The following is a 12,672-nucleotide window of genomic DNA, read 5'->3' as shown; positions in this document are numbered from 1 at the left end:
TGGCAGTTAAGACAGGCTTGAGTATCTGTTAGTCCTGTGGTGTTGGAGAACTGGCCTGTCGGCCACGGTGTATGTTGTTGTCCAGAGGGAAAAGGAAACTTCATTTCCCCTCTCCCTCCTATTAGTTTGAGCCTATGGCTGTGTGCTTCTTTTTGTAAATAAGTTATGCATTTCCCTCGTAAGCAAGATTTTGTTTAAGAAATCTGATGTCTTAAGCATGCAATTTTGATAGGTCTCGTACCAGTCAACAGCCTCTAAAATGTCAAACAGAACAGAATATATATTTTGTATTTTACTGTCCCTTACGCATAGATAAATTTGAACTATATACAAATAAATACATTATATTGTTAGGAGAGTTTTTTTTCTCATAAAAAGGGAAAATACATAAATATTGAGGTTTTATAAAATCATATTTATTTGCTGTTCTGTAACACAAAAATCCACTGAGGCAACCATTTGTGCATAATATGAAATGTTTTGTTACATTTTGGTAGAAAAAAACTAAAAAAAAAAAACAACTGTTGGCTAAGTTCTCAGTTCTGCCCACTTCAATGCTTTGTGAGACGCTCCCTGGTATAGTTTGCAAAATGTTATAATTTTAAAAAAATATATTAGGTTGTAGTGAAATCGTAATATCTGCAATATGTTTTGTTCCTCTTATAAAGTTATAATTTGCAAGAAATGTATTTCCCCTTTTCATTTTCAATCTGTAAAAATGTTTCTTGTCATAATAAAGGACACTTGTGTGTCTTGAACTTATGAGAACTGTCTTTTATTACTTTGAATTACTGTAAAAGATCTCTCCAGTTAATAATGTCTGGAAACATGCTTGTGAAAAAAGTGATTAGCTAAATAATTATAGGTCTAGTACAATAACCTCATCATGAGCACATGCTCTGATAGTTCTGCATAACAATTATGAATATGTTATTATATAAAAACTAAACGTGACTTTCCTCTTCATACACTTTAGCACTTTATTTGAACTTTTTTTATTTGCTGAATGGGCCATGCACATATATTTTATTTAGTCTGTCTCCCTCTAGTGGTTGTAATTATTAGCTTTGTTTTAGTTTTGAACACAGTTCACTCACCTGAATGAAAGATCCACCTGCAACGTCGCTGCAGCTCTGTATATTGTGGAAACAGGTAAAAGCCAAAACTGAATAAAGCAATATGTGCATGATTTATTGCTATGGTCAAATAGGGAGAAAATTAGGTACAATGTAGTCCCATGTTCCTAACTGTGCAATGGGTTTTCTAAGATAGGATACTACCAGGCCCCATGTTTATTGTGTGGTAAACTATGCAACACAAAAGCACAAAACTTAGATAATATAGATATATAGATAATAATGATACTTTGACAGAGGGGCCCTCTTCAACATATGGCCTCAAGATCAGGTAATAAAGATGGACCCACCTTAAAGCCCTTATTTTGCTGTGTTTTCATGCAAAAGATCCAAAAACTCAGTGTTATGTTTCTCTTTTATATCACTACAAACCGAAGGTCTTTGGGTCTGAGAGGCATTTTTCCACTGTTTTCTAACATTAGACCAAATTATTATTCAAGTAACTGAGAAAATAATTTTCAAAACCGTGTTTGCTGACATTGTACATTGTTGTTTTTAGAAGCTTTGTTAGTGTGTTTTTAAAACCGAATGAGTTTTCTGAACCGATTTGGCCGATTTTTAACCAAGGAATATTCTGTGACTCAAACGAACTACGACTCCCATGATTCACTCGTAGTCGCATCGTTGAAGTTCAAAGTTCAGACATTACAGTAAAAATAGGGTAGTCGCTGGCTGGCAGGCTGTGTGTTCGCTGGGAATAATAAACATCTTGGTGGTCACACAACTACTTGCTTGACACCGCTACGAAAACAGGCAGAGGAATCTGAAAATGGCCCTCAGCTAATCGGCGCCTGCCGTTGCCCTGTTGTCGGCGGATTTACAGAACGACGGCTAGCAGGGTGCTAACGTTAGCACGCTAGCTTGCCAGGAGCACATAGCAACTGCTGCTAGCTAACGTCACTGGACTGGTACTCTTTACTCGCAAGGCTGCAGCTATGTTCGTCCAGGAGGAGAAGATATTCGCCGGGAAAGTGTTGAAAATACACATCTGCACCATGGACGGCACGGAGTGGTTGGAGGAGGTCACGGAAGACACCACTGTCGAGAAACTGAAGGAGAAGTGCTTGAAACATGTAGGTTTTGGTGCTGTTTGTGTCTCCCTTGTTGCATTTTTTTGTCCCGTCACTCCTCTGCCTGGGGTGTTTGCAGTCTACCATGCCCTCTGTGTAAACTGTCAGTGTCAGTGTCAGTGGCTTTGTATTTATAGCAACTGGGTAGACTTTGCTATTTATAATTTAGCAGGTTGGCTGCCCCTCTCAAGCTAGCTAACAGTCCGACTCTGCCCCTTTTCTGCTCCCCAGTGGCTAGCCGTGGAGGCATTCTGCTTTACTGGCCGTCTATTATTACACAGCCCATCTCCTTTCTCCTTCTATGGCCTATAGCATAAACTCAACGTAAAGTGTAATGTTCAATGACGTATTTTGTGCAACATCAACACAGGGGCACAGGTATCGTGATCAAAGTGAAAATGTAACATCACATTTCAGGCTGCTAGTTACAATTGTATTACTTTTTATGGCTCTCGTACCTAGTTGATTAATTACCTTTTAAATTAAAAGCGCATAAAACATCAGAAAATGATGATAAAAATAAAAAGTCCCAGGTTATTTTTTCAGGTCCTAGTTTGTCTGATCAAGACATAGTAATTTACATGTGTATGAGGGAAAAAAAGCAGCATTTAGTGCCAGTGATTTTAGCTCGATCCGAAACAAAGAACTCTGTTTGAAGACATCACTTTTGTTTCTGGACTTAATAATTATTTTAAAAAATAATTTGCGGATTTCATGGTCATGTAAATAATCAATAATTGTGTCTCTTCATTCCGCTGTGTATTTCTGAGATACTGTGCTTGGTTTACAGTATGTACATGGAAGTCTAGAAGACCCCAAAACACTTACCCACCATAAGCTCATACATGCTGCTACAGAGAGAGTCCTCACCGACACTAAAACAGTCGCTGATGAAAACCTCAAAGATAAAGGTAAGTAACACCCTAACTTATACCTTTGGGGATTCTGACAGTCCTTCTCGGTCTTCCGTGAGCTGACCGTGTTTCATATATGTTGTAGATGTTTTGCTGCTCATAAAGAAAAGACCACCGCCAACCCCTCCAAAGATGGCAGACGTCAGTTCAGATGAAAAGGTAAGCTTGATCAACTTTTGGTTTCATTAAAACAGAGCTGAAAGCATTTCTTAATTTCTTTGTTTTGTTTTGTTTTGTTTTTTTGATTGTGCTCAGCCTGCTTCAGAAATGCAGTGTATTTATTTTGCCTGTCTTTAATTATCTCTCTCTGTCCATTGTCCTGGTCATCACAGAAGAAACAAGATAACAAGGCTCCAGACAAAGATGCAATTCTGAAAGCCACCGCCAGCCTGTCCACACGCCACACTGACCGCACTGTTACACAACATAATATCAGAGATGTAAGGTTCTTGGTGGAATGGGTTTAGCTTACAGGGTGTATAAAAATGTAATCTAAAGTGCAGATTCTGTGATTAAGAATCATTCTACCAGTTTAGACCATTCAGAATTTGGTAGTGTCACAAAGATGTTTTTTATTATTGTTGCGTGTACGTGTTTGTGTTGTAGTTTCAGACGGAGCTAAGAAAAATCCTGGTTTCTCTCATTGAAGTCGCCCAGAAGCTTCTTGCCTTGAACCCTGATGCTGTTGAACTCTTTAAAAAAGCCAATGGTAAAGCTTACAATCCTTTAAGACAATTTTCAAGTCTGTATCAACAATCCTAGAGTCAGGAAAGTAAGAGTAGAAAAAAAGTGTCTGCAGCTTGTCTAAATTGACAAAGTCTATTTGATTGTATAACTGACTAAATGAGGTATGAGATATTTTATGTTATGTCTTTATGCACTGTTTTAGTTGTTGCCATCAAGCTCAATGCAGTGAATGTCATTCAGAGTGTTTGTCTTACATATCAGGTATTTCGATATGTGTGTGATTATTCTTGTAGACATTTCAGTTTCGGTTCTCTGGCGTCTTTGTGTTTCTGTGCAGCAATGTTGGATGAAGATGAAGAGGATCGGGTGGATGAAACAGCCCTTCACCAGCTAACTGAGATGGGTTTCCCTGAGAGCAGAGCTATCAAAGCTCTTAGATTGAACCAGTAAGTCTGAGTTGGTTTAACAGCAGCTCACGCACAGCATGAGCAAAACTATGTGGAGTTCGTCTGTGGCATTTATCCATTATCAAATCATCTCTGGAACAGAGTTTGTTCAAACGAATCACCTTCATGCTGTTAGATCAACATATCAGGATTTAACTATTAGCAGAATATATGTGTGCAATCAAACTTATCAAAGTATAGGAATATGACCCAAATATCTGTCAGTGTGAGTTCTGTTCTGAGTTGTTGCAATCACGGTTCAGTCATCCAAAAAACTCTTTCTCTCATCTCATTCGTCCTTTCTGCAGTATGTCAGTGACCCAGGCAATGGAGTGGCTTATCGAGCATGTAGATGACCCCTCTGTGGATGCGCCGCTGCCTGGCCAGGACTCTTCTGGGGCAGCGGGGGCCACGGCTGCCGCCACACCGGGCCCCTCAGCCTCGGGCCCTAACCTTCTCCGCAGCCTCTCCAGCCAGTCGAGCACAGATGAGAGCAGCAGGCAAGATGAGCTCACTGAGATCTTCAAGAGGATCCGCAGGAAACGGGAGTTCAGACCAGACTCAAGAGTGGGTGGCTTTATCCAGTCGCAGCTTTCAAACAGTACTCCGGCTATTACTTGCTTTTATAAAACTCTTTCTCTGCATTTACACCTGCACAGCTGAAAGCAGGCCGACACCTACATTTACCTTATTTGGCCTCAGTATATATTGGATTGTTTTTTTAATTTTAATCTCATTTTCAAATTTATTTTCAATTACGATTTGCCCATACAGTCTACTTACCATTACTCAGTATTGTGGAGGAAGATGCTGTTTAACTCCCCAAATCCTACAGATGACGCAGATGCAAGACCAACTCATTTCAGTTCCAAGATCTCAAATTCTTTTCAGATAGAACTGTGATAACTGTGAAGTTGATTTTTGATGTTTATTTTTGTGTACTACTGCTCAGCCTGTGCAGCAGCTAATATAAAGTGTCTAGGACTGCAATTGATGAATGGAGGCAGCCTATTATATACTGAGAATATTAACCCATACCTGTAACAGATAATCACCTGCTTGTCATGGCTGATGCCAATATGATAACCGATAACTTCACATTGTTGTATTTTAAGAGGTTAATAACCTGTAGTTTATACACACCTTAGGGTAAGATGTTGTGAGCAAAGACGGATGATTTCATACTCTGATACTCTGACCTAACCAAAACCAACTGATATCACTATATAAGGTGTGGTGTATTAAAACTTGCAGTATAACTTGTGGTATAATTCACTGCAGCTGCGATTGCGTTGTCTTCCTCTGAAACTGTAGAAAACGCCCACATCAGTGATGACACGTTCTTTAGTCTACACTGCGTGGCTCTACCAAGGTGTAGCAGTTTGAGGTCATGAGTGCGACAATGGCCTGTTGTGCTTGTTCTTATTCTTCGCCTTCTCTTCAGTGTTTATTGGCGGATCCCAAGTCAACTTTAAAAGCACGTATCGCCACCTACCGTATTGGAGTTTGTAGACGCTGGGCTTGTTGAGTCAATGAAAGTAATTAGGCTCTGTATTATCAGCTCAGTTTAGCAGCTATAATTTCATTATCAGAATACAAATAGCAATCTCCCATTATCAGCCTGATATATATCATCCAACCCTAAAACATGCACTCATGGACATAAAGTGTAAGTGGCTCTCGTTGTAGAGTTTTAATACAGTATCACTCTGCTTGTGTTCACAATTCGCTCACTTTCCTTATTGTAGATATTAATGTACCTCAGTTTCCTGAACGCTGCAGCTCCCCAGTATCTCCAAAAATAGAAAAGTGATTAAAACTCCATCTTCCAACAGTACACTTCTACTGCGGCTCATTTTTCTAGCATTGTGCCATTTGAGTAGTTGCAATATGCTCCCAGCAACTTCTTCCACTCAATAAATTATTTTTTCCCCAAGACACTTGCCTGGCTCTGTAGAACGGTGACTGTGTATGTTGTTGTATGACTGAGAAGTTCTCCAACTAATCACAATGTATATTTCTTTTTTTCTGCAGGCTGTCATTGCATTGATGGAGATGGGGTTTGATGAAAAGGAGGTGGTTGACGCTCTGAGAGTGAATAACAACCAACAGGATGCTGCAGTAGGTTTACACATTCACAACTAGTACTGACAAAATACAGCTGTTGTTCTACTGATGCGATAGATGATGGCTAAACATCATACATCATATGACTTAATAATTTCACTGTCCCCTGTCCTGCAGTGCGAGTGGCTGCTAGGAGACAGGAAACCTTCTCCAGAAGATATGGACAAAGGCATCGACACCAACAGCCCGCTATTCCAAGCCATTCTGGAGAATCCAGTGGTCCAGTTGGGTCTAACCAATCCCAAGACCCTGCTAGGTACAGCCTATTCTTACTCACAGGAAGTAGGCTGTTGGTATAAGCCTGCCTTTGCCGACATTCTCCTCCCCTTCCACTATCTGCATGTTACCGTCATTACGTGAAACAACAATTGAAAATGACAAGTTACTGTAACCCTAACCTGGTTGCTAATGGTACGAGCATAAACAAGCTAGCAGCTGTTACTTTTTCTTTTGCAGGGATTTTATCATTTTAATGCCAGGGCCTGCCTCCACACATTTGCATCCAAGACAAATTCCCCCGACCCTATTCTGCAAGGGTATCTGCTGTATCCTGGGCTTAGTGCCACCAAAGATGATTGCGATTTGTATAAAGAAATACAAACAAGCTAGTCCTTTTATTTCCCCCCCCATACCAAAATGACAGTGGGTGAAGCCAGACCTTTCATAAGCACTGACACAGCGCTAAAACAAAGCGTGGAGATAGGTCTAGCTATGGAAGACTAGGTACAGTCTAGTCCTTTTCCGATGCCAGAATTTTAAACTTTGATACAATGCTAGTATAAAAAAACATCACGTGATACTCTTTTGATATCACGGCAAAAAACGAAAATCGTAGCCCAAATAATATCAAAAACTATCTTTCACATTTTTGTCTGTTTTGTTGTGTCCTTGTGTTTGTAAAAACTGGAGCACAGTCTCACTCTGTAAAAGAAATAACAAGCTGAAGCAGACCTGTCTGAGGCAGACTGAGGGAACACACAGAACCAAAAAAAGAAATCAATGCAGTAAATGCTAATGCACCATGGTCTGTTTGAACTGAAATAAACAGGTTAGGTGGGAAAGTAAATGGGTGCATTTACATAGCGCGTTTCTAGTCTTGGCAACCATTCACAGCACTTTACAACTTTGACTGCACATCATGGAGCTACAAAACACCCTGAGTTGGGCCCAGAGTACTGCAAATGTAAACAAAATTACTCTTTAACAAAAAAAGAGTGTACTCAGTATAGGGCAGATCTCTGCCAGGTGTGTCTGGAGGCATGTGGGAGAAGCAGTTGTTGACCACTTGCTACCTAGGGGTCCACAGTCAATGTCAATATAAAACGGAGCAGTCAATAAGGAGGGTTTTTGAAAAATTGTGAATCGCCACAGCATACAGTCATAGATGTGCACAAAAGTATTAGACAAACAGGTCTACAACGCTGATTCCAAATAAGTCAGGACTGTGTAAAACGGAATTTAAAAAAGAATGGCGTAATTTGTCAATGAAGTGTGTTTACTGACAGCAGTTTTATAAAGTGTCCCCGGGCTCATGTAGTAACATCCTTTATCCAATCATGTGTTCACAAAGCGGTGAACCTCGCTCCATCCTCGCTTGTGAACGACTGAGCCTTTCCAGGATGCTCCTTGTCATATCCAATTATGATACTATCACCTGTTACCAATCAACCTGTTTACCTCTGGAATTATCCAAACAGGTGTTTTTGGAGCATTCCACAATTTTCCCAGTCTTTTGTTGCTCCAGTCCCATTATGAAATGTGTTGCTGCATCAAATTCAGAATAAGCAGATATTTACAAACATCAGTGAAGTTGATGAGGTCATATTAAATATGAGGTCATATTAAATATATTGTCTTTGTGCTGTTTTCAGATGAGTATATGTCAAAAAGGATTAGCAGGCGATCATATTCTCTTTTGTGTTTTAGACAGTGTCCCAACTTGCAGTTGGGGTCGTAGTAGTATGAAAGATTCGCTGTGAACAGACACAGACACACGCACACACACACACACACAGGACACACAATCTCCACAAGGTTTGTGCCTGGCAGAGATGAAAAGTATCTTGACAGGGAGAGCAGACATTTTTTTTTTTTAGGGATGCTGGCTTTGTTAAATATATTTCTCACCAGTGTGCCCTGTGTTTGTGTGCAGCGTTTGAAGACATGCTGGAGAATCCTCTAAACAGCACCCAGTGGATGAACGACCCAGAGACTGGCCCTGTCATGCTCCAAATATCCAGAATCTTCCAGACCCTCAATCGCACATAGAGCCTCCTGGTGACCCCCTGTGTGACTGTGGCAGCTTGTGTGGATGTTAGACACATATTGGGATGTGTGTGTGTATGTATGGATGTGTGTGTGTCTGAATGTGGCAGAGACACAAGTATTGTTTTTGCCTTGTAAAGACAAAGCCAGATGAGTCAAATTATGAATTAAGATGCTCTACATATAACTATTTATAACAGTACAGTAAAAACACTTATACAAAACAAATGTTAACATAATACAATATTATTACAGTAATAATAAAAAGATTGAGATTTAGTATGTTGTTTTTACATTTTAATGAGAACAATTTATAGTTATGACAGATCAGATTATTTTATATAATTTCTCCATGTGCAAAAATTACATCAAACATCAATTTAATGTTTACAAAGAAAACTGTTTTTGTATGTTTCGCAATATTTAAATATCAGTTATAGTTTTGTCATCATTGGCGAGTGTGTGGAAGACTTCTGTCAGTATCATATTTTATTTTTCTTCCCCATTCATCTCGTTTTCATCAAAGTAACTGCTCGTAATCGAGAGGCTGGCGGTCAAAGTCGAGCGTTTGTTTAGCTAATTGAAAATAGGCTTTGACTACTACACAACCTCTCTCTCCATTCATGCCTGTGAGGTCACTGTAAGTCAACCGCCTCTCAGTTTAAAGAGGAGAACGTTTGTCCTGGAGCCTGGTAAAGAAAGTGCATTTGACTTTCTTGCCTTTTTAGACAAAAGCTGTACACTAAACTGTTTGTGTCTTAGTCATGTTTTTACAAGAAAGTTATATATTAGGCCTGTGCGTTTGTTGTCAATGTGCTCTTGAATGTCATATTGTCATGTTGTGCTCATTTAGCACTTCACCTCTATGGATATCATTCACTGCAGCACTGAGGAGGTGAAATGAAGGGTTTGTGGGGGGTTTTTTTTGTCTCAAAAGGCTGTAGTGGGATGTTTAATGAAGCTGAGCCTAATGAAAAGGGGTTTGCCTTTTTAACCTTTTAATTTGAATGATAAACATGCGTGCTCTCTTCACACACACAAAGAAATAATAGAATTTGAGACGCAACGCAATGAAGGTCTTTTGGCTGACTTTTTTCTTTTGAGAGCAATGAACATTTATGCTGTCAAACCAAACCAAAATGCCACTATATAACCTGCCTTGTCATTAGTTGTACCCATTGAAAAATACCCTGTATTTCTGTGCAATAGCAAGGACTTCTGTTGACCTGTAAAGAAATATATTTGATTTGAGTGTTAAAGATGTGTGAACTGCAATGGGTAGTGTGTTGCACAATATTAGCCTTTGCATTGAGTACTTAAAATCTCCAGCTACAAGAAGGTGAGCGTAGCCTCTCCTGGTTGTACTGAGAGTTTAAATCCATATGGAGGGTGGTGTGTTTTGCCAAGCTTTTGAGTGTTTTTATTCAATATTTAAAAATGTGGTATTGATGTGACTTTTTGCTCAGGGAGGCTGAGATTGTTTCTCTAAACCTGTCGTCATGGCAAACCTCTGCTCACCCCCTTCTCGTTTGGCGTTTGAAAATGGCTTTAACTAATCTGTCTAGAACTTAGGAACAAGAGCACCACAAGACATGGTTTCGTAAATGCAATATTTGAAAATATTTCAATGTTTTTAGAGAGAAGTGTCTGTTTGAACTATGTATTATTACATTATTTATATCAAAGCCAAACTAGTGACTTGTTCTTATTTATAACATTTTTAGCAAACCTCAAAGCTAATCTACAAATGTGAAAAAAAATTAAATGATTCAGATGTTGTTTTTACAAACCATTATTGAAAAAAAATGTGCTTAATGGACTGGTAGGTCACAGTGTGGTTTAAAGTTGTGCAACATGTTTGAATGAAGGAGGATTTCTGCATACTTTCTGCGCTGAAGCGGACCTTCATCACGGCCACCGTGACCAGCTGTCTCACCACCTCCAGGCTTTTCACCCGCATGCATACAAAACTGTCCCGTGACATCTTGAAACAAACATTGGGAGATTGAACGTCTGAAGAAAAAAAGGTCCACAGAACATGCAGATATCTTGTCTTTGCAAATGGTCATCAAACGGAACCGAAAAGAGCAAAATGAACTTTCTGGCTGAGGGACACTGAAGAATTGTTGGAGTCGCAGGTTCTTTTCACTCAGCTTTCATGCAGGACTGTCCCAGATTAACAACCTATGCAATATACTCTCACAGTCTGTTCATTCAAACAGCCTCATGGCAACTGGCATCTAAATCACTATTGCATTAAAGTTATTTTTTGTGGCTGTAATTTTTGGATTCTTTGTTGTTCTTTGAGCAAATTACAGGTCAGCGAAATCGAGGCAGTAAAAATCTGCTCTTAGACAGCTGCCATGTTTAGTGGGAGGTTGTTGAGCCCACAAAGGCAAGTCTGACAATGTAAATAACCAAATGAACAATGGCTGAATTCCTTACAGCTGCCTCAGTTTCACGGTGCTTTCGTTTATGTTATTAGTCACACCTGTTCATTTGTGTGCTGTGAAAAGACATATTGTACATTATGTGTTTGTATATACACATCTTGGTCAGTGTCCATGTTTGGAGTGCAGAACACAGACCAGATTTCAATGAATTGTCTCAGGCAGTGTTTTAAAAAAAGCATCGGAGGTGAAGCATGTGAAATGATAAAAAGAGGAAGTGTCACTGAGACTGCAGGTTTGCATTTCATATTGTTTTGTCTGGTGGCCTTCAGGAGTCAAACACACTAAATATGAGAGGTAAACATCTACACAACAGCCTACAAATAAAGTGTTCAGTGTACTTTTAATAATATATATTTAGCTATTTTTTGTTCTCGAGTACCTGAGATCAGCTCACTGAAAGATATTCTCAACAATATTTTAATGAAATGTCTATTATGGATATTCATTCAAGTTTCTTCAAAATGGGAAATGGGAAATGGGAATAATAAAGCATAACCAACCTACTTTTGAGAAACAATTTCACCCCAAGGTCCATTTAGTGTACTCAGATGTTATTATCTGGTCCATGTTGGATTAAAGGCTGGAGTTCAAAGTTTATTCTTGACATTGCAAACAGCACTTGAGATATATTTTATAGGTTATGTGGTCTGAGTTAAAGCTCCAAAAAAGCTACAAAAGGGACCTTGTGGTGAGATTGTCCTCTTAACTACACCTTTCTTGCTTTTACAGTTTTCTGACTGCACTTTGATATGGAACTCATGTCCAATAAAAAGAGACATTTTTCCTTTATGCTGCTTTTGTTTTATTTTTGTTTTATTTTTTATGTTGTTTTTAGTCATGCACTTTTAAGACACAGCTTACAATGTTGTACTACATACACAGAAACTTCGAAATAGCACATTCAAAGGATCATGTATTTGCCAATGATGGAGCAGCTCACGATAATCAGAATTAACGTTACTGTGCCTCCTCTTCGGATCAGTGTATTCTTTTTGCAGGTGGTGCAGAGCCTTGTGGTCTCATCCAGGGCAGTTTTCTGCTGGTTGAGCCTGAGCTCAGTGTCACTGATGTGTCTTGACTCTACTCTGCTGTTGTTCCTGGAGCCTGGAGTAGCTGTCGTGAGTCTTCTGCAGAGCCGAAGCCAATTTCTGATTTGCCTCCAGAGTTCTTATCTGCTTGGTCAGAGTCTCCTTGACCTCGACAATGTACTTCTCACACTTGGCCTTTTCGTTTAAAAGAACAGAGCTCCAAAAAAGCTACAAAAGGGACCTTGTGGTGAGATTGTGTCTGAACTGAAAGTTTGACTCTACCTGCTTTTGTTCCTGGAGCCTGGAGTAGCTGTCGTGAGTCTTCTGCAGAGCCGAAGCCAATTTCTGATTTGCCTCCAGAGTTCTTATCTGCTTAGTCAAAGTCTCCTTGACCTCGACGATGTACTTCTCACACTTGGCCTTTTCGTTTAAAAGAGCAGAGGAAATTTGATCCACTCTGTGCTGCAACACGGAGTTTCTTGTCTTTTCATATTTTAGTTCGTCTTCAAGTTGTGCCTCTCTTGTCTGGCTTTCTGATCGTAGTGT

At 39.5% G+C, this 12,672-nt stretch overlaps 1 protein-coding gene across 1 annotated transcript; it reads left to right on the top strand.

Moving 5' to 3' along the window:
* The first annotated feature begins 1,792 nt into the window (after positions 1-1,792).
* On the top strand, positions 1,793-11,791 carry ubac1 (UBA domain containing 1). Its single transcript, XM_041937258.1, has 10 exons — positions 1,793-2,209; positions 2,997-3,117; positions 3,206-3,279; positions 3,453-3,560; positions 3,727-3,829; positions 4,145-4,253; positions 4,562-4,820; positions 6,288-6,374; positions 6,498-6,636; positions 8,533-11,791. The coding sequence occupies exons 1-10, from the start codon at positions 2,072-2,074 to the stop codon at positions 8,646-8,648; spliced, it is 1,254 nt and encodes a 417-aa protein (XP_041793192.1). The 5' UTR covers positions 1,793-2,071; the 3' UTR covers positions 8,649-11,791.
* Positions 11,792-12,672: the final 881 nt, after the last annotated feature.

The sequence above is a fragment of the Chelmon rostratus genome, chromosome 5, assembly GCF_017976325.1.
Source record: "Chelmon rostratus isolate fCheRos1 chromosome 5, fCheRos1.pri, whole genome shotgun sequence".
NCBI lineage: Eukaryota > Metazoa > Chordata > Actinopteri > Chaetodontiformes > Chaetodontidae > Chelmon > Chelmon rostratus.
Note: the sequence above shows the minus strand (reverse complement) of the source record. Positions and strands in the feature narration are given on the sequence as shown.